The sequence below is a fragment of the Trachinotus anak genome, unplaced genomic scaffold (assembly GCF_046630095.1).
Source record: "Trachinotus anak isolate AG129_WGS33_773 ecotype Australia unplaced genomic scaffold, CSIRO_AGI_Tana_v1 ptg000026l, whole genome shotgun sequence".
Taxonomy (NCBI): domain Eukaryota; kingdom Metazoa; phylum Chordata; class Actinopteri; order Carangiformes; family Carangidae; genus Trachinotus; species Trachinotus anak.
Genome location: NW_027273877.1, coordinates 5,355,184 through 5,376,645, shown reverse-complemented (window position 1 = coordinate 5,376,645; position 21,462 = coordinate 5,355,184). Strand labels below are relative to the sequence as shown.

The 21,462-nt window shown below is 44.2% G+C and overlaps 1 protein-coding gene across 2 annotated transcripts; it reads left to right on the top strand.

Moving 5' to 3' along the window:
• The first annotated feature begins 83 nt into the window (after nt 1–83).
• On the top strand, nt 84–20,936 carry LOC139609827 (probable ribonuclease ZC3H12C). Of its 2 annotated transcripts, XM_071464819.1 has the most exons (6): nt 84–473; nt 13,919–14,799; nt 15,110–15,249; nt 15,345–15,579; nt 15,910–16,016; nt 16,129–20,936. In XM_071464819.1, the coding sequence occupies exons 2-6, from the start codon at nt 13,988–13,990 to the stop codon at nt 17,754–17,756; spliced, it is 2,922 nt and encodes a 973-aa protein (XP_071320920.1). In that variant the 5' UTR covers nt 84–473; nt 13,919–13,987; the 3' UTR covers nt 17,757–20,936. The 2 variants fall into 2 exon arrangements, with proteins under 2 accessions (XP_071320920.1, XP_071320921.1); XM_071464820.1 differs by lacking the exon at nt 84–473 and having other exon boundaries at nt 12,861–14,799.
• The last annotated feature ends 526 nt before the right edge of the window (nt 20,937–21,462 follow it).

The window sequence follows — 21,462 nt, the reverse complement described above, 5'->3', positions numbered from 1 at the left end:
TTCAAACAGGAAATATACTGCAAGGCAGGTCAGTGTGAATATACCTTCCGGAAGCGCACTACTGTATATTTTTCCCTTCGAGGTGATAATCTACTACAAACCAGACGAAGAGAAGTTGTATTTAAAGCGTTACAATTACACACATTGTGTCAAACGTCAAAACATAAATAAAAGAGTTAAGTTTGTCGGCTCTCTGCTCCGAAGCGTGACCGAACAGCGCGTTCGCTCTTATTTTGAAACGCCGGCAGACCGGAAGTCGCCTCCTCACTCTCCCCGCCTTGACGCAGCTCGGCTGGGTCACGCTGCAATCCGGCCGGATGTTTTGCGTCGCCAGTATGTGATGGGAAGGTCTGGCTCTGTGCGTTTCTTTCCCCGTCTCGGAGCTAAACGTGTGGCTCCGCCGGCGGCCCTGACCAGGCGAGTACCGGCCCACCGGGCTAACCGGGCGGACTAGTTTGTTGCAGGAGCTGCAGGTTGGTGTGGGGTAAAGCTGGAGGGAGGTCGTGACGGTGTTGGTTTGCAGTGACCGTGCACGCCCCTGCGCGCTCCCGTGCCTCTATAATATAGTTGTGTGTATTTTGCAGCCCCGTCAACAAGGCTGGACGGGGGTTTCGCTGTGTTGATCATCATCATCATCGAAATACTGTTGAAATGCTTTTTTTTATACGAGAGGAAAAGGCAGTTTGTCCCCTGAGGAGTGAGGGAGGCCCACTAGTTGTCGGTTCTCTGAAGGATCCACGAAGGGATAGAGAGGCAGTCTGTCTGTTTTCCACCTGTCCACTGTTTCTTTGTGCCCTTTCTGACAGTTGTGGTTTTGCTGCACACTGGTTGGTGATGAGGATCAGAGGAGGGAGCAGGGGTATGAGACCTAGCAGCTGTTTGTCACCATCCCATGAGGCTTTTATTGCATCCTCTCCTTTAACTTCTGTCCATCCTCCAAGTGTGGGCTGTAGATCTGGCTGCCTCTGCTACCCCTTTTCTCTTTTCCAAAGCTCTTTGCAAAACATATATCATATATCAAATGACCCCTTTTTATACATGTGTAAGATCTGGCTTACAACTCAAGGCTTTTATTATTCATAAGATTCATAAAAGTCACTCTTCATTGCATTGTGCTTTTAAAGATTTGACTGTGGTGTTTCTGCTCTTCTGCTCTCCACAAAGGATTCGTCTGTTCACTTTTCCACTATGGAGGTATTGATTTGAATGACACGGGCATGGAGCACACACACACCCTGAGCTGTTGAGTGTTACTGTGATGTGCTGACTTAATCTATTCTGGCTGCTCTGTTGCTGTTTTCAGGGCTGAGTGGAAGTGCAAGGGTCAGAGGGGTCACAAGGGCAGGAAGGTCTCCCTCTGTTGCATAGACCTGGGCCAGATAGTGTATGCAAATCATTTGTATTATTTGTTTTAACCTCCTAGATGAATGCATGACTGAAAAATATACTAGTTTGATAATTGATTAATTGTTCAAGTCATGAGTCATGAGGTTCTCAGTCATGAGGATTTGCAGATTCTTGCTCTTTTTACATGACCATAAACTGAGTTTTGGACCATTGATCAAAAGTCACACTGGGTTTTATGGTCTTCTCCTGGGGAGTCTGTGTTTTCTGATATTTACGGACCAAAGATTTATCAAGCAAATAATTAGATAATAAAAATAATTGCGAGTAGCAAAACTAGATTGGATTTTAACTCCCATGTCTCTGCCGTTTCCCCTCTTAAAATCGCTCTTCTGTCGTTAATGAACTTTGTGGCTCAGCTTTGCTGTCTGTGCATTCAGTGTTGCAGCCTCCAAAGAGGAGGGGCGATGATCCTGTTGCCGCCGCAGTTGCTTGGAGCAGCACACACCTGTTTGCTGCGACAGATGGTGTACAGAGCGCTCCTCTGTCTGTGTGTGTGTGGATACAGCCCTGTTGGTCAGCTGCTGTATGTCCCCTCATCACCGTTATCTGACTCGGGAAAGCTGATTCAGGGCACAATCTTATTTAGTCAGGCAGTTGTTTTCCTGTTGAGCCACTAGGCTTATTTGGCAAAAGGCCTGAGAACACAAACTAAAATACAAACTTTGGATTACATACAGACTTCTTGCTGCCAAGATAAATTCTGCTGGATATTATTATACTTATCTTTTTTTGACATGTTGCCTTCAGGGGTTATTTAAAATTTGGTGGTGGGCTCACTATGTAACTATTTAGAGTTTGGCAATCCACTTGTGTGGGAGCTGCAGTTAGGTTGCCACAGCGCTGTATTATGTACAGTTATTTATTCTGAATCAATGATTCATTGTTTAGTATATCAAATGATCAAAAAATGATCATTAAATATTCTCAGAACCCAAAGTCACATTCTTAAAAATTCAACTTAGAGCTGCAACAGTGCATGGCTTCATTTTCTTTGTGTCAATTAATCAGTTCATCTGTAGCAATTCTGATAATGTATTTATAGTTTTAAACATATTCTGAAAACACATTTAAAAAAAATGTAAACCATTTCTATAGCAAAGCATTTTCAGGTAGCTGTTTCCTCAGTTCGTAATGTTATTAAGAAATGGAAGTTAACAGGAACGGTGGAGGTCAAGGTGAGGTCTGGAAGACCCCCATTTGACTGAAAGAGACCTCCAGGAAGATTTAGCAGACTGGTGGTGCACTGTTATACTGTGCAGTGACACCTAAACAAATATGACCTTCGTGGTAGAGTCAGCAGAAGATAACCTTTCCTGCATCCCAGCCACAAAATTCAGCATCTGAAGTTTGCAAATGAAAATCTAAACACACACTGATGTATTTTGGGATCAAGTCCTGTGGTCTAAAATAGAACTTCTTGGTCACAATGTGCAGAGGCTTTTTGCAGTATAGCTACCCTCTACAAAAACCTTGAAGTCCAACACCCAAATTGAAGAGCCAAAGGCTCTAAGAAACATATCTGACCAAAATGTAGCTCAGGTTGTTAGAAGTCCGGCTGGTACTTCTGAGATCCTGGGTTTGGGTGTTGGCCTTCAAAGCTCCATGAACCTTTTAAGAATCAAAGTGAAGAGTCAAAGCTACCAAGAAACACATGTCAATTGTCTGACTAAATAGCTCAGGCTGTTAGACGACTGACTGGTGATCCTGAGGTCATGGGTTCGAATCTTGAAAGATTCTGTCAATTTTGAAGTCCAACACCCAAAATGTAGACTCAAAAGCGCTACGAAACATATGTCAAGTGTCTAACCGAATAGCTCAGGCTGTTAGATGACTGACTGGTGATCCTGAGGTCATGGGTTCGAATCTTGAAAGATTCTGTCAATTTTGAAGTCCAACACCCAAAATGTAGACTCAAAAGCGCTACGAAACATATGTCAGGTGTCTAACCGAATAGCTCAGGCTGTTAGATGACTGACTGGTGATCCTGAGGTCATGGGTTCGAATCTTGACAGATTCTGTCAATTTTGAAGTCCAACATCCAAAATGTAGACTCAAAAGCGCTACGAAACATATGTCAAGTGTCTAACCGAATAGCTCAGGCTGTTAGATGACTGGTTGGTGATGTTGTGATCATGGGTTCGATTCCTGGTAGGTTCTGTGAAAGGTGGAGTAGGAATAGAAGGTGGTTGAGGATGGTTGAGGGTTGAGGATGGAAAGAAGGCAAGGGGAGGCAGTGGGAGAGGAAGGGAGGAAGGGAGGAAGGGAGGAAGGGAGGAGGAAGAACAAGGGTGGGTAGAAAATTTTATGCATGCAAAAAAAATTAAAAAAAAAAAAAAAAATGTATCATTGCTCCTCCCTTACCTTTTTTTTTCTTCTCTTCTCTCTCCTCATTTCTTCTTGTGGAGGACCTCACCTCCTACCACCTTCCACTCCTCCTCCTCCTCCTCCTCCTCCTCCTCCTCACCCTAGCCCCTCCTATTCCTACTCCGCTTTCCAACTTTCCAACACCTTTCACAGAACCTGCCAGGATTCGAACCTATGACTTCAACACCATCACCACCAACACCATGATCACCAACCAGTCGTCTAACAGCCTGAGCTATTCAGTTAGACACTTGACATATGTTTCGTAATGCTGTTGAGTCTACATTTTGGATGTTGGACTTCAAAATTGATAGAACCTAATGGGAATTGAACCCATGACCTCAGCATTACAAACCCATCATCTAACAGCCTGAGCTATTTGGTTAGACACTTGACCTGTGTTTCGTAGTGCAGTTGACTCTACATTTTGGATGTTGAACTTCAAAATAGGCAGAACTTAACGGGAATCGAACCCATGATCTTAGCATTACAAACCTGTCGTCTAACAGCCTGAGCTATTTGGTTAGATACTTGACCTGTGTTTCGTAGTGCAGTTGACTCTACATTTTGGATGTTGGACTTCAAAATAGACAGAACGTAAGAAAGTAAGTAAGAAAGTAAGAAAGTCTGACTCATCAAACTTGTCCCTAAAATCAACAGCCATGGGCTCCTCTAAGCAACTCCCGAGCATTCAGAAAAAAATAATTGATGCTCTCAATGCAGGAGAAGGCTACAAGAAGATAGCAAAGCATTTTCGGGTAGCCGTTTCCTCAGTTCGTAATGTTATTAAGAAATGGAAGTTAACGGACTCTTGGTACCTTTGAGTCTTCACTTTGGGTGTTTGACTTCAAAATTGACTTAACAGCTTAAGAATCAAACCCAGGCTCTTAGAAGTACAAGTGAGCCTTCTAACAGGCTGAGATATATGGGCAGACATGTAACCTGCGTTTCTTGATGTCTTTGAGTCTTCACTTTGGGTGCTGAACTTCAAAATTGACTGAATCTCATAAGAATCGAACCCAGGAGCTTAGAAGTTCAAAGCAGACTTCTAACAGGCTGAGCTATTTGGGCAGACATGGAGCCTGTGTTTCTTGGTGGTTTTGAGTCTTCATTTTGGGTGTTTGACTTCAAAAGTGACAGAAGCTGTCAAGATTCAAACCCATGATTGCAGCATCACCAGCCAGTCGTCTAACAGCCTGAGCTATTCAGTTAGACACTTGACATGTGTTTCGTAGTGCAGTTGACTCTACATTTTGGATGTTGGACTTCAAAATAGACAGAACGTAACGGGAATCGAACCCATGATCTCAGCATTACAAACCCATCATCTAACAGCCTGAGCTATTTGGTTAGATACTTGACCTGTGTTTCGTAGTGCAGTTGACTCTACATTTTGGATGTTGGACTTCAAAATAGACAGAACGTAACGGGAATCGAACCCATGATCTCAGCATTACAAACCCATCATCTAACAGCCTGAGCTATTTGGTTAGACACTTGACATGTGTTTCGTAGTGCAGTTGACTCTACATTTTGGATGTTGGACTTCAAAATAGACAGAAATTAAGAAAGTAAGTAAGAAAGTAAGAAAGTCTGACTCATCAAACTTGTCCCTAAAATCAACAGCCATGGGCTCCTCTAAGCAACTCCCGAGCATTCAGAAAAAAATAATTGATGCTCTCAATGCAGGAGAAGGCTACAAGAAGATAGCAAAGCATTTTCGGGTAGCCGTTTCCTCAGTTCGTAATGTTATTAAGAAATGGAAGTTAACGGACTCTTGGTACCTTTGAGTCTTCACTTTGGGTGTTTGACTTCAAAATTGACTTAACAGCTTAAGAATCAAACCCAGGCTCTTAGAAGTACAAGTGAGCCTTCTAACAGGCTGAGATATATGGGCAGACATGTAACCTGCGTTTCTTGATGTCTTTGAGTCTTCACTTTGGGTGCTGAACTTCAAAATTGACTGAATCTCATAAGAATCGAACCCAGGAGCTTAGAAGTTCAAAGCAGACTTCGAACAGGCTGAGCTATTTGGGCAGACATGGAGCCTGTGTTTCTTGGTGGTTTTGAGTCTTCATTTTGGGTGTTTGACTTCAAAAGTGACAGAAGCTGTCAAGATTCAAACCCATGATTGCAGCATCACCAGCCAGTCGTCTAACAGCCTGAGCTATTCAGTTAGACACTTGACATGTGTTTCGTAGTGCAGTTGACTCTACATTTTGGATGTTGGACTTCAAAATAGACAGAACGTAACAGGAATCGAACCCATGATCTCAGCATTATAAACCTGTCGTCTAACAGCCTGAGCTATTTGGTTAGATACTTGACCTGTGTTTCGTAGTGCAGTTGACTCTACATTTTGGATGTTGGACTTCAAAATAGACAGAACATAACGGGAATCGAACCCATGATCTCAGCATTACAAACCCATCATCTAACAGCCTGAGCTATTTGGTTAGACACCTGACATGTGTTTCGTAGTGCAGTTGACTCTACATTTTGGATGTTGGACTTCAAAATAGACAGAAAGTAAGAAAGTAAGTAAGAAAGTAAGAAAGTCTGACTCATCAAACTTGTCACTAAAATCAACAGCCATGGGCTCATAAGAATCGAACCCAGGATCTTAGAAGTTCAAAGCAGACTTCCAACAGGCTGAGCTATTTGGGCAGACATGGAGCCTGTGTTTCTTGGTGGTTTTGAGTCTTCATTTTGGGTGTTTGACTTCAAAAGTGACAGAACCTGTCAAGATTCAAACCCATGATTGCAGCATCACCAGCCAGTCGTCTAACAGCCTGAGCTATTCAGTTAGACACTTGACATGTGTTTCGTAGTGCAGTTGACTCTACATTTTGGATGTTGGACTTCAAAATTGATAGAATGTGTTGGGAATCCAACTCATGATCTCAGCATTACAAACCTGTCATCTAACAGCCTAAGCTATTCAGTTAGACACCTGATGTGTGTTTCGTAGTGCAGTTGACTCTACATTTTGGATGTTGGACTTCAAAAGTGACAGAACCTGTCAAGATTCAAACCCATGATATCAGCATCACCAGTCAGTCACCTAACAGCCTGAGCTATTCGGTTAGACTCTTAGTCATGATTCTCAGCACCTGTGAGTCTTCACTTTGGGTGCTGAACTTCAAAATTGACTGAATCTCATAAGAATCGAACCCAGGATCTTAGAAGTTCAAAGCAGACTTCTAACAGGCTGAGCTATTTGGGCAGACATGGAGCCTGTGTTTCTTGGTGGTTTTGAGTCTTCATTTTGGGTGTTTGACTTCAAAAGTGACAGAAGCTGTCAAGATTCAAACCCATGACATCAGCATCACCAGCCAGTCGTCTAACAGCCTGAGCTATTCAGTTAGACACTTGACATGTGTTTCGTAGTGCAGTTGACTCTACATTTTGGATGTTGGACTTCAAAATTGATAGAATGTGTTGGGAATCAAACTCATGCTCTCAGCATTACAAACCTGTTGTCTAACAGCCTGAGCTATTTGGTTAGACACTTGACATGTGTTTTGTAGCACTTTTGAGTCTACACTTTTGTTGGATTTCAAAAGTGACAGAACCTGTCACGATTCAAACCCATGACCTCAGCATCACCAGTCAGTCGCCTAACAGCCTGAGCTATTCGGTTAGACTCTTAGCTATGATTCTCAGCACCTGTGAGTCTTCACTTTGGGTGCTGAACTTCAAAATTGACTGAATCTCATAAGAATCGAACCCAGGAGCTTAGAAGTTCAAAGCAGACTTCTAACAGGCTGAGCTATTTGGGCAGACATGGAGCCTGTGTTTCTTGGTGGTTTTGAGTCTTCATTTTGGGTGTTTGACTTCAAAAGTGACAGAACCTGTCAAGATTCAAACCCATGATTGCAGCATCACCAGCCAGTCGTCTAACAGCCTGAGCTATTCAGTTAGACACCTGATGTGTGTTTCGTAGTGCGGTTGACTCTACATTTTGGATGTTGGACTTCAAAATTGATAGAATGTGTTGGGAATCCAACTCATGATCTCAGCATTACAAACCTGTCATCTAACAGCCTAAGCTATTCAGTTAGACACCTGATGTGTGTTTCGTAGTGCAGTTGACTCTACATTTTGGATGTTGGACTTCAAAAGTGACAGAACCTGTCAAGATTCAAACCCATGATATCAGCATCACCAGCCAGTCACCTAACAGCCTGAGCTATTCGGTTAGACTCTTAGCCATGATTCTCAGCACCTGTGAGTCTTCACTCTGGTTGGTAGACTTAAAAATGCATAAGAATTTAACGTAGGAGCTCAGTTGTACTGGCCAGTCATATAACAGGCTGAGCTGTTTGGTCGGACACTTCACATGTGTTGGACCTCAAAATTCTCTGAAACTCTTAAGAATTGAACCCATGTCTTCCAAATTACCAGCAAGGCTTCCAACAACCTGAGCTATTTGGTCAGACATTGGGACCTTGTTTCTTAGACCCTTTGAGTCTTTAGTTTTGGTATTGGACTTCAAAATCCCCCATCTCTCAGAAGACTCAAACCCACATCCTTTCAACGACCAGCCAGTCTCCTAACAGGTTGAGCTATTTGTTCAGATACTTAATGTGTATTTCTTGGTCAGACTTTTGATGTGTGTTTCTTGGTGCCTTTGACTCTTCACTTCGGGTGTGGGACTTAAATATTCTTACTCTCATTATATATCATATATTATATTACTACTTACTTCATACATTATTTTATTTCTTGGCTCGCTTGGTGCCTTTTTATTGAACATCTTCCCAGGCTTTATCCAATAGCAAGTGATACTAAACCTCTCTTTGCTAACTGTTTGCATTGTTGTCTCGAGTGTTTGCTGCTCCCCACTCATTGCACTTGCCTTTTCAGCCCTATCCGTTCGGTTTGCCATGTGGCCCCCTTGGTTCATATTCCAGTAGCCTGGTTTGATACAGCTGTATTGTGGTTTAGTCCAAGCTTTTTTCCCCCTTGTCTCTGTGCCTTGTTGTAGTCCATCCTCTGTCATTTGCACCTCCAGTGAGGTCATCTTGGTTTTGTGGCATGTGTAACTGACACTGGTGCGAAAGAATAATCAAAGTATTGTATGACTTTGGACATCAAATTAATGCAGATGTGATCATTTTATTTTGTTAAAGTGATTCAAATTCTCTACATGTATGCGCAGGCTGCATAATCACATAAAAGACAGAAAGGCAAAGATTTGTGCTTCCAGGTCCTCTGCCCTAAGTGTGCCGCAACAATGAGTGACAGGTCTTCTTCTCATACTCATCTGGACATAAAACTTTTTGATGTCCCTCACCCCCCACTCATCCTTTTTCCCTTTTAGCCCAGTCACACTCTCATCTTTACTCTTGCACTCTCTTAAAGGCCACAGCAGTCTTTCAGCCAGCCTCTGTCTTTTCTTTCTGTTGAAGCCTCCTCCACCACTCCCACCAGCCCCCATCCCCAAGACAAAGAGAGGAGAGTGACTGTGGCGCTCTGTAGCCAGGTGTTCTCCATTGCTGCCCTGGGCCGTAATAGCACCAGCCCTCACATTGCAGCTGCCCTCCCCAGCCTCCCATTGTGTAGCTCTATTGTTTAGCCGCCCACCCCTCGTTGATTCATCGGCCACACAGGGAAACCCTTTCAGACTGAGGAGAGAAGTGTGTGTGTTTGTGTGTGTGCCGGTGCACATTGAGTACGCGTGCCTTGGGGAAACTGGGTGTTGCAGGCATTTGCCCACAGCCACTCCCCTCCTCCTCCCCTTGTCTCTGCGCCTCATTGTAAGGCCGCCACATTCTGATTGGTGGAAAGGCAGCCACTCTGAACAAGGGAATGGCAGACATTGTTGGTCCATCTGTTGTGCCACTCATTGTCCAACTTGCCTGCTTCTGTAGGAAAGAACACAGCTCTGGAGGACACTCAGACACAGAGGACAGAGGCGTTCGGCTGGTGTTGGATGCTCCGTGCTTTACCTGCAGCTAAGACAAACACTGCCCTTGGATGTAGCTGCTGTCGGAACTTCAGGAATTGTTTTTTTCTCAGTTTCACCTACAGTGTTTCTCTGTCTGGTTTTCAAGGATTTAAATATGCGGACATGAGCTAACATACCTCCCTGTCTGTTGATCTTTTAAGGCCTGGTAAGTGTGACGAAGTCTCCATCTGTCTTCTAACCTGACTTTTATACTGAGATTTTACTTCTTTTAGTTTGCTTTTAAATTGAAAATCCACTCATTGTGGCAATTGTGATTTGTAATATCCCTGTCTCAATGATGCAAGGGCCAGTGGGATGATGATGCAGTGTTACCTGAATGACAGGCTTCCAACCAGCCTGTTCAGCATCATAAATGACTGATATATGTTAAATGACTGGATTCGCTTGAATTTAAAACAGGCCTGAGTCTTCATAAGGTTGAAATAAAGAGGAAAAGATGCAGTCCATTTCTCTGTCTCTTAATGGTTTTCGATGTGAAATATTGCAGGCCAGAGATGCAGCTGGCAGGCTGAGTTTGGCTGAGCAACACGGGGCAGAGCAGTGACTTAAACTGTCAGTTTAACTACTACATTACATAAAAAGCCTGGTGTGCAGCCCTGAGTCATAACTGGCTGACTGTACTGCACCTGCTTAAACTTTGCTTAAGTCTGTAGCTGGTACACTGGTACTGCAGTGGTTTGAATTTCAAACAGTGTGATCTGTGTTGATATGAAGCTTTTTTTCACGGGTGGAGGGGGGTTGTGGGGTTTTTTGGGGGGAGGTAACAAAAAGCAAGCTTCTTTTTATCTGGGTCACATGAGGCTTGAGGAAGCAAGAAGTGCTTCGGCTTAAGATGTTAGCCTTGGAAAATGTGTGTGTGTGTGTGTGTGTGTGCAGGGTTCACAGTGTACATCTGACTGTGTGTCTCCTGTGTGTGCGTGCGTGTGTGTGTCCTGCTGTGTCTTTCTTGTCGCTCTATTGGCTGTGTGGAAACAGGGGTACGGTGCAGTGTGTGTGTGTGTGTGTGTGAAGGGGAGACACCAGTTGCAAGTACTGCTCAGCAGACATCTGTTGCCCTGCTGCTGGCGGGGAAAGCCTAGCGCGCCATCTAGATGTACCAACACCCACACACACACACACACACACACACACACACACACACACACACACACACACAGTACGAGTATTCCCCCGGCTGATTATTCTGCACACTGTTGGTCATGCAGTGATGTACCGCCAGACAACCCCCTCTTGTCCTCCCTGTGCTCCCTCTCAGAAACCCCCACCCCCCCCACCCCACCTCAAACCCGAAACTCTTTGCACCCTCACCCCCCATTGCACACACTTACACAAAGCTCCCACATACAAAGCGCTGTAAGGACTGTGTTACATATTCATTACTGGCTCTATCAAAGCCAGCAGTGCTGCTGTGTGTGGGAGCTGGACGGCTGATGTTTGAAAGATGCACCCACTCAGCCTGGAGGTCTGGAGATGGTGATGAAGTTGCTCTGCTGTTGGTCCGTTAAGATTTGAATGTATTATTCTGTGGAGCTGGGACCACACTAGAAGACTTTTTTTTTTTTTTTTTTTTTTAAATCCTAACTATGAAAAGATTTATATAACAGGCTTTAACAGGATTATGACCAGATTTGTAAAGACTGTAACAAAATAAAATGAGGTTAATGTGATCGTGATATAGTTGCTCCAAAGCAAGAAATTGGAATTAATAAAATGAAAAAATAAAATAGAAAAGATCCAAGAAAGATCGCTTATAATCTGTGTAATCTGTTTCCCCTTGTGTTGTATGTGAATGTTGCTCATTTTTAGTTAAGTAGTTCTCTGTTATGAGCATTTTTTCACAGTTGTCTGACAATTTAAAAAACAAAACAATTAACTGAGGAAATAGTCAGCAGTGTAATAAAAATAATCATCAACTGCAGCCTCAGACATGATGCATCGGGATCTGTGTGTCTTATCACCAAGGTTAAACCAGGGAAATCCTGAAGAATATATTTCCACTTGTTATTCTGCACTGTCATAAATGTATATAGTGTTCCAGTATTGTATATGTAGTAGTTTTTTATCCGTGATTATTAGTTTCCTGATACTGATTCGGGCTGGGTATCATTTGTAGTTTTTAATACTAGTGCTAATATGACATTAGTTTCAGTGTTGACCCCAAAACAATATTTTTTCAAAACCGTACACTGAAAAATATATAGAAATGGCTCAATTCTGAATTAAATCAGGACCAGACACTGGATGTAAACTTTCAGTATTTAAAAGTTTTCAACACTCACCCGATTGTAGTGAGATTTGATGCACTGAAACAATTTTTTCTCCACCCTTATTTAATGAATGTAATCAAATCTTATAAGGAACTATTTAATGCAGCTCAACCACATCCTGGCCAATACCACATTAAAAGACTGACTTAATAAGGTCAGTATTATTTCAACGGATTTTATGCAATTTGCCTCTGAAAACAGTGAAGTCTTTTTTTTTTTTTCTTTACTTTTATGTCACGAACAGCTTCGTGGCTTAAAACTGTCTTAACCTTCACAAGTTTGACTGGGGTGAGGATCTGCTTCTGTCTGAACAGCGTCACTGGTGGATTGTTGCGTACGTGGCATTGATGTGCTGCTTGTGTGATGTCAAGCCTGAGGGAAACTTGAATGGAAAGGTAGTTTGAATATGTCAATTTAGACCATCGACAGAGTAGAGTGCGCATGAAATGTTCCCAACTGCCCCACTCTCTCCACAGCAGCATGAGTCACTTTGTGAGGCAGACGTTGCGTATGTGTGTTTTCACGTGTACAACGCACACTGTGGTCGATGCCGAGGTCCCAGCCCTAATCACTCCTGCAGGTCTATTGTTGTCTTGGGTGGCGGGGTGGGTTGCCAGTGAGGCACACTTAAGTCCCTCCCCCCAACCCCCATACCACATCTTTTTGCAATGTGTGTGTGTGTGTGTGTGTGTGTGTGTGTGCAAGGTGGGTTGCAGACTGAACACTTGCAGCCTCTGTCTTGGCATTTGGAAGGGAGAATGCTTTCAACAGCTGTAGCTTAGCAACAGTAGCTCGGCCACGTTGCTAGGCAGCCCTTTTTCATAAAATGCACACTTGCTCCTCCTCACCCCTCCCACCCACCCACCAAGCTTTAAGTCACTTCCCCTTCATCATCCGTTTTGTCCCGATAACGTGGGTTTGAGTTTCTTCTGGGCTGGAAGAGGTCTTTTTTTTTTTTTTAATACTGTAGATATTGTAACTTTCAATGACATCAGTAAGGCAAACCACAGTCCAGTCAGAATCCACCAGGCCTGTAATTTTGTTTCTAGAGATTAAGATATCAGTTTCATGATCTCAGATTAACTTTCCAAAGTGCTCCCTGTAATTTGCGTGCAGCTAAACCTTTGACACAAATCAGATTAGCCTAACCAGATCCCATGGCTTCAATGCCTGAATGCAATATGATGATTGGCTCCGTAGCCTCAGAGCCCCTCACTGTTTTAATGAGTGACTCCGCCACCCCAGTGGGAAGAAGCATATGGACCTTAATTACCAGGTAGAATATGAGGGGGAAGGGACTGTCAGCCCCATTGCTAACGGCTTGGTGTCCCTTTTTTAAACGGTTCACCCTCTGTTCCCCTTTAGATTAATGTGCTGTGGCGTGGTCCTATAAAAACACACTGAGGCCAGACTAGGAAAAAAAAAAAACACGCGGGAGTCCATTAATTAGGGTGAGAGGCCCCACCAGCTCTTTGTGTCAGCCAGTCTCTGCCTCAGCGGAGTCCCCAACTGCCCGAGACGGCGCGTCAGAGCCAGTGTAAACAAGACAGCTCACAGCTTCACAGCGTTAGAACAGCTTAGGGAGAAAAAAAAAATCCCAAAAATGACAGTGTTGACTCTAAATTATCATGTAACAGTATGAGCTGGATGCAAATTCTCACTTTGCAAATGATTTCTCTGGCATTTCGGGCGACAGGTTGCTTTTGTAAAGGGAGAGTCTACGTGTTCTCTCAAATATTTGTCATCAAAGTGTGTTCTCATCACATGTCGCCACAGATTTGCATTTTAGAGCCGGTGCCGATCTGTAGAGAAGAGAGTGTCAGACATTCACATTAATGTGTTTTTTGGACCCATTAAAAGGGGACTCACTCACTCCCTCCATGCTCCCTTCTGTCTCCTGCTTCAGGCACCAATGAGTCGAGCTTTGTGATAGGGCAGCAGTCAGCCCGGGGTGCTGGATGTCTGTGACAGATCCATGGGTCAGAAGGACCATGTGGAGGCAGGAGCAGGCCACATCCTCAACCTGGGGCTGGATTTGGAGTATCTCCACGTAGCAGGGGCTGACCGGCAGGCTGGCGGCGCTGACGGGCCCCCTGCTATGGAGGAGCAGGGGGAAAGCTCCTGTAACAGCAGCACCGCCGATTCCCCTCCACCGGCCGTGGTGGAGGAAAATGCCGGACCTGACACAGAGTGCGAGCCGGCGCTGTCGTCCAGCTCCACCCTCGCTGCAGGCCTGGATGGAGGAGAGGGAGGATCGACTCACAGTAAGAATACCCACCAGCCACTTTGTCGGACCCAGTGTGTGGACTTAGGCACTGAGGGGCCTCCTGAGCCCCCCTCCGAACTCTCAACAGATCTTGAACATAACACCCCTGCCCAGTCCCCACCCAGCTCCCCATGTAAGAACCCACCCGAGCCGCTGTCCAATCCCTCCAAGTCAGAGCCAGCATCCGAGGCTGGTGGGAAGGAGTACCAGGCCAAGCTGGAGTTTGCCCTGAAGCTGGGCTACTCTGAGGAGACAGTGCGACTGGTGCTGTCCAAGCTGGGCCCCGACACCCTCATCAACGACATACTGGGAGAGCTGGTCAAACTGGGCACCAAGTCAGACAGCGAGCAGCCAGCTGGATCGCTAGCCTCTACCTCATCCTCTTCATCCTCCTCTTCGTCTTGTGGTTGCTCTGATGTGCTGGATGGCCAGAGGTCGGACTCGCCGTGTCCTTCAGACTCTCTGTGTGACCAGGACAACCTGCGGCCGATCGTGGTGGACGGCAGTAATGTAGCCATGAGGTGAGCAGTCTGTGCTAACTGAATAAAGTTGTCAGTTCATTAGGAACACCTATCTGAGGCTAACGCAGTCTAATACAGCAGCCCTGCAATAAATCCTCCTTTATGAAGGTTATAAAGTTGAAACTGTGTTAAGCAGATGTTGATTCAACTGTCAGTTTTTTAACATTACATCTAACTAGGTGTCCACATTAAAATGTCCCTCATTGATTTTATACAACAGACTTTTAAAAAAAATTGCTGAACAGACATCCACTAAAAGCCAAAATATTGATTTATTATTACCTTCTGCCTTTTTTGCTATGTCCCGTAGTCATGGCAACAAGGAAGTGTTTTCGTGCCAGGGCATCCAGCTGGCTGTCGATTGGTTCCTAGAGCGCGGACATCATGACATCACGGTGTTTGTGCCTGCATGGAGGAAAGAGCAGTCCCGCCCCGATGCTCCCATAACAGGTCAGTGCAAAAGGCTGTTTGACACAAAAACACACACATGCAGTTGAGGCGGCGGAGATATGATTGTGACCTTCCCGTAAACCCCTCCTCCACAGATCAGGAGATCTTGCGTCGGCTAGAGAAGGAAAAGATCTTAGTCTTCACTCCCTCACGACGTGTCCAAGGTCGGCGTGTGGTCTGCTATGACGACCGCTTCATTGTCAAGCTGGCCTATGAGTCAGACGGCATCATAGTCTCCAACGACAACTACCGAGATCTCGCTAACGAGAAGCCTGAGTGGAAGAAATTCATTGATGAGCGGCTGCTCATGTACTCCTTTGTCAATGACAAGTAAGTAGGACTGGATTAGTGAGGAGGCTTTGGTAACTTGGTGTCAGAAGAACTGACATTTATGTCTGATTTTTTTTTTTTTTTTTAAATTCTGAGAAGCAAATATGAATGAAATAAGAAGAGTATATGTGACCAAGATCTCTTAGCTTAACAAATATTTTTCCATCAGAATTAAATCTTAGTTTCTTCAGTCCCCCCCCCCCCCCCCCCCCCCCCCCCCCATACTCCAGAGACGTAACCTAAACAATGTATACAAGGTTAAAGATAAACAACGGTCTCATGAACTAATAGTGATGTAAATAACTTGTTCTCTGTAATCCTTCCTCTCAGATTCATGCCCCCGGATGACCCTCTTGGTCGTCATGGCCCCAGCTTAGACAACTTTCTGAGGAAAAGACCTGTCATGCCTGAGCAGAAGAAACAGCCTTGTCCTTATGGTGGGAACAAAGATATGCACTAAATTCACACATAGAGAAATAACATGTGTTTGTTGAACTTGTGTGTATTTATTATGCAAGGAAACTGAGACCTTCTTACTCTTTGTTACAGGAAAGAAGTGCACTTACGGCCACAAGTGCAAGTACTACCACCCAGAAAGAGGTGCTCAGCCCCAGCGTGCTGTGGCTGATGAGCTACGAGCCAGTGCCAAGACCTGTGTCACCACAAAGAACCAGGGAGACACTGGGCTGGTGAAGAGCCACAGTGTGCCAGCTGGCAGCATTGAGGCAAAAAAAGGCGCCCCGAAGAGGCAGTCAGACCCCAGCATCCGAGCTCTGTCGTACAGTGATGCTGAGGAGAAGCTGCTGGCAAAAGGGAGGGCGGAAAGCCAAAAGAGCAGTTTGTGTGGTGGGAGCAGCGGGAGTAGCAGTTCGAGCAGCAGCAGCAGTAGTTGCAGTGGCAGTATCACCATGTCCCCGGCCCCAGGAGGCCCTCCATCCAGCTTTAGCCTCCCCCAGGAGCAACAGTCCAGAGCAGCCACTCCTCACGGCCTCCTTCCAGCCCCCAGCCATGACCTTTACCCTCACTGTGAGTCCCCAGACCTGAGCTACTACTCAGTAACACGTGCCTACTCTGGCCTGAGCCTGTCCTCCAGACGGAGCCCAGACTGTCGCTTTCCCAATGACACGGACCTGCGGTTGGGCTCGATGGGCTCAGCTGGCTCTGAATGCGGCAGTGAGAGCAGCGCGAGTTGCGGGAGCAGCTGCGACTCGTACACTGAGAGGCCCTGTCCTGGATGCCCCTCAGACACCTTACTGGAAGACAACATCCACTTCACTAACCCCCACAGCCGGCTCTATCCCCATCATGCTTCATCAAACCACGAACTCTGCGGCATTCATCCTGCCGATTACACAAATATCCAACACGGCCACACGTCTAATACCAGCGTTCACAGTTACCACATGAGTGTGACACGCGGGCAGAGCTGTGCTCATGATCAGCCTCCGCCAGAGGCTCCCTCGAAGCGCCCTCTTTACCCCTTACCCCCTCATCTCCAGCACCAGCCGCTGGCCGCACGCTCCAGCTGCCCAGGTGACTACCACTCTCTGCCCCAGACCAACCCCCATGCCCCTGGCTCTCCTCTTGGCCGCTGCCTGGCCCCCACACGAGCAGAGAGCGTATCAGACTCACATCTGTATGAGCACCTCTCTACATCGCACCATCACCACCGACCCAAAGCTTTGCCCAGCTGGGACACGTACTACAGGCAGCCGCCGTTGCCGCCATCCAGGTATGAGCCGTCTGCCTATCAGAGTCTGCCAGACACATGCCAGTCATCCTGGCACACCCCTGGCTGGTCACAAGACGGCTACGCCCAGCACCACTCCTCTCACCCAGCTCTCCACCCATCTCCGACACATTACCTAAGCCACCCACCACCCCCAGCCCATTCTCCTCACCCGCCTCATCCATCCAGCACTCCTCTCCCACCTTACCCGCCTCACAGCGCTCACCTCACGGTGCCCTCCCACGTGCCTTCCTCCTACATGCCGCAGCACTCAGAATCCCCTGCACACAGCCATTATGGGGACATGAGGGAGAAAGTGTACGTCAACCTGTGCAACATCTTTCCCTCGGAGCTGGTGAGCCGGGTGATGGCCAGGAGCCCCCACATCACAGACCCCCAGCAGCTGGCAGCTGCCATCCTGGCAGAGAAGGCCCAAACAGGCTACTGAGGAATGAAGGGAAATTGAATCTCTTGTTCGAAAACAACAGGGGTTCTGCATTCTGAGTAGAAACAGGAAAACACAAGAGGTTAGCATCAGCATCAGCAGAATCTGCCCTTGCAACACGCAAGAGTATGTTGGGTTTTCACGGGGGAATTGTTTTGCATTGTCTGTAAGGAGAACATTTTCCTTTCTTATGACATTAAATGAGACAATGCAGAATTTTCAAGGATATAAAACGCTGAGGATAATCCGAATCCAGCTCTAGTCACTGTGCAGCGACAACTAAATCAACTCAAAGTGTGGAGAGAGGGAGTCGAAATCTGGGACTTTGACACAAAGTGTGACTTGAGGAGATTGTTCTACACCTGCTCTCTTTTGTTTTTTTTTTGTTGTTTTTTTTTATTTATTCAGTAGCTTATTATGTGTGTCTTTCACATGCAAGACTTGTTATGCATCAAAATGTAAAGGCACTTTTTTATTTTACAGCCCAATCCTAACCTCATGAATTGGTTTTACATACATAAAAATCTGACTGATATGAAGGATTATTCAATAATTTCCACCACTTTTATCATCAGACTCTGAGTTTTAAGAAATATGCATACACATCATGTGCACTGCACTCACTCTCAGACCTGAGCACGTGTGTAGTGCCAGATGGATGGGACTTTTTTTTTTTTTTTTTTTTACTTCCTAACTATAAACAAAGTGTCAGTCTCAGACAAAAATATTCAAACTTAATTTTAGATATTTTCCTGTGAGGAGGCAAATCCCCATCTGGTACACATGACTGTTTCAAAGTACTATTTGATCGAGGTCTGTGTCATATATTAATCTCTTCGTGTGTTTGTGCAGCCGTTGTGTGGGGTTTTTTTTTGGTTTTTTCCATGTTGGTAATAATAGGTGTCTGAAAGATAGTCGTCTGATTTGAGATGACGTCAGTATTTTGGTCAGAGTTGTAGCTGTAGAGATGGGTGACCCTGTCGTGTGTACCTTAGTTTTAGTAAGGGACATCTCTCTCTCTATCTTTCTCTAACTCTATCTCTCTCTCTCTGGCCCTTTATTTTGGGTCAACTCTGGTTTCTGCTACAGAGAACATCTGGACATCAGTATAAACAGAACATGTATGTATTGTAAATATATTTAACAGATTCCCTTGCTGTGCCTTTGGCGAACAGCATTTACTGTTGTCTGTAGCAGATCCCAGCTGAATCCATGCTAGACAGAGAAAAACCTTGTTTGATACAAATTGTATCATTAACTAAGTCGCTGATGTTATATACAGTACATGGACTTGTTGATCTGTATTTATCGAACACTCTTGATGTATTGCTATATGATGAAGTGCATTGACAACACTTGTTCCAACTTTTAATCTTATGGAAATAGCTTTGAGACAGTTACTTCAAATATGTTATGAAACAAAAGGAGTTGTCTGCCTACTATGTTTAGGCATCGCAACTTCTTTATCTGCGCTTTAGGGTTTGAAGCTGGCTTATTTTCTACAGGAGCTCCAATAAAATCACGTGAGAAATCTATTTTGGTTTACTGGTTGACAGACATAACTGCCTATCTGAGAATGTGAGTGAGTTAGTCTGTTTTTTTCATGGTAGTTGAGGTTGGGGTCAGTTCATCTTAAAGCTTCTTGTAGCCTCTTCATTAAGTCGGGAAGTGGATAAGTTATTAAACTTATGCTTGAAGTAATGGATTTATTGTCATTAACCATCTATTAATCATAAATTAAGTGGACAGACCCCAACCATGTGTAAAAAGTAAGATTTTATATTTGGGTCACTCCCATATCCAATGGCGGCCATTTTGAATGTCTGTAACACTCTACCGAGGCTCAGCCTATAGTATTTGCAAATAGGCTATGTAAAACTATTTTTTCCTGAAGTCTTTAGATAGAACCAGCATTTGAACAGCCGATTAAGAAATCTCAAATAACAAACGCAAGTGACCTGCGAGCTGCTTTCCAAACAAAGTCATGTGAAAAATATCAAATAGGATATTTGGATATTTTATAATTTAGGGACAAAGTATTGATGTTTATTTGGCTAAATATGCATTACAAGGGAGTAGATTGGTATGAAAACAAAATTCAGCTCAACTACTGACGCTAACTGAGCACTTACCATGGTAATGCATTTCCTTATTCACACCAGACTATAGCCTATCGTGTGACCCAGATTTACGGCCAATATTCATAGATCAATCATGTTTGTCAGGTTCTGAAAGGTTAACAGCAGGAGATAGCATGGCTATACTTGACCAGGTGGAGCAGTGTAAAGTAAGTTCAAAATGGCCGCCAAGGAATTAAAAGTCTACACAGTGAGCTTGTCATACAGTTCATCACAAGCCAGCTACGTATAGCCCACTGGTTTCTTTCCTGTCCAACGTGTCGTGTTGTACAAATAACTAATACCTGTACAATAGCACGTGCTGTTGATGAGAGAGAACCTTTGTGTGTATTGAAGAAGCGCCTTCTCTCTGGCCTCCTGGCACTGTGTGTCAGTGTGGCCCCTGAGCGTGGGCCCAAAGTAATGCCTCTTCATGGCATTGTGCTTATGACACATCCAATACTCTGAACTATGTTCAGCTAACTCTTATGCATGTTTTGATTTGTTTTGGTTTCTGCATGTATCCTATATTTTATCCTGTATTTAATTTGTGTACAAAGCTGTGCGTCTGTCCTGGACTTTTGTCTGGCCGTGACTGTGACATGTTGCTAGCTGTTGAGATGCTTCTAGATTTAACTGTACACAAAACTGGCTTGTTTTTCTGCTCATTCAAGTTTTATGTCATATATGAGTTAGTATTGATTTCAGTAAAGCACCCGTCTTTAACATACAATTTAAGTCAAGTGGGAATCCTCTCTCTTTTTTTCTGTAAGGTTTGAGGGAGCATGTTTTGGAATGCGTCCCACTTTTCTCCAACATTGTTTGTTTTGAAAGTGCACTCGGCCATAGATAGTGATAATGGAGACCATTATGATGAATTGACTTCTGTGCTGTAGATATTACAACGCTATACAGGCCACTACACTCTAGTAATGAAAGTCCTCTGTTTCTAATTATATTTACATTTTCCCAGTAGAATAACAGTCTAACTAATTGATTATTGTAACATTCTCAACTATACCTGTGATTGTTCATTAAAGAGAGTTCTGCTCTAAAACACATTGTATCCATTGACTTTGTTGTAGGCTTTTTAATTGACTATCTTAATTTTAGCACACACTATCTCTAGTTATTACAATTGAAAAGAAAATCATTTCAATATATTTTTATTGTGCTCTACACTACTGTATTATTTTCCTGAAACAGTGATGGATTACAATTGTTTAAGCTGTTTGCAATGGTGGAAAGTAGCTAAGAATATTCACTGAAGTGAGTACAATTTTGAGATACTTGTACTTTAGAGTACTTCCATGTTATGCTACATAATACTTCATTTTGGGGGAGAATATTGTTCTTTTTATCCAAAATTTTTTTTTGAAAATTTTTATTTCAAAATTGTTCAAAGTTTAACCAGGAGATTGAGTTGAGATTCAGCTCCATGTTGTCATGGATACTGAGTAAATTTATCCACTTCAGATCATATAGTTTACATATTTTGCATCAGGTAATATGTCAGTCGTTAATTCTGTTGTCTATTAGAATAAATCTTATTTTCAAAAAGTCCTTGATGCTCATAGTGATGCGACAGCCAC

Bases quoted from the DNA above. Each gene is read 5' to 3' on its own strand.
- LOC139609827 (XM_071464819.1), top strand. From the start codon at position 13,988: ATGGGTCAGAAGGACCATGTGGAGGCAGGAGCAGGCCACATCCTCAAC. The intron at 14,800-15,109 runs GTGAGCAGTCTG...TATGTCCCGTAG, and splicing joins GGCAGTAATGTAGCCATGAG to TCATGGCAACAAGGAAGTGT. The intron at 15,250-15,344 runs GTCAGTGCAAAA...CCTCCTCCACAG, and splicing joins CCCCGATGCTCCCATAACAG to ATCAGGAGATCTTGCGTCGG.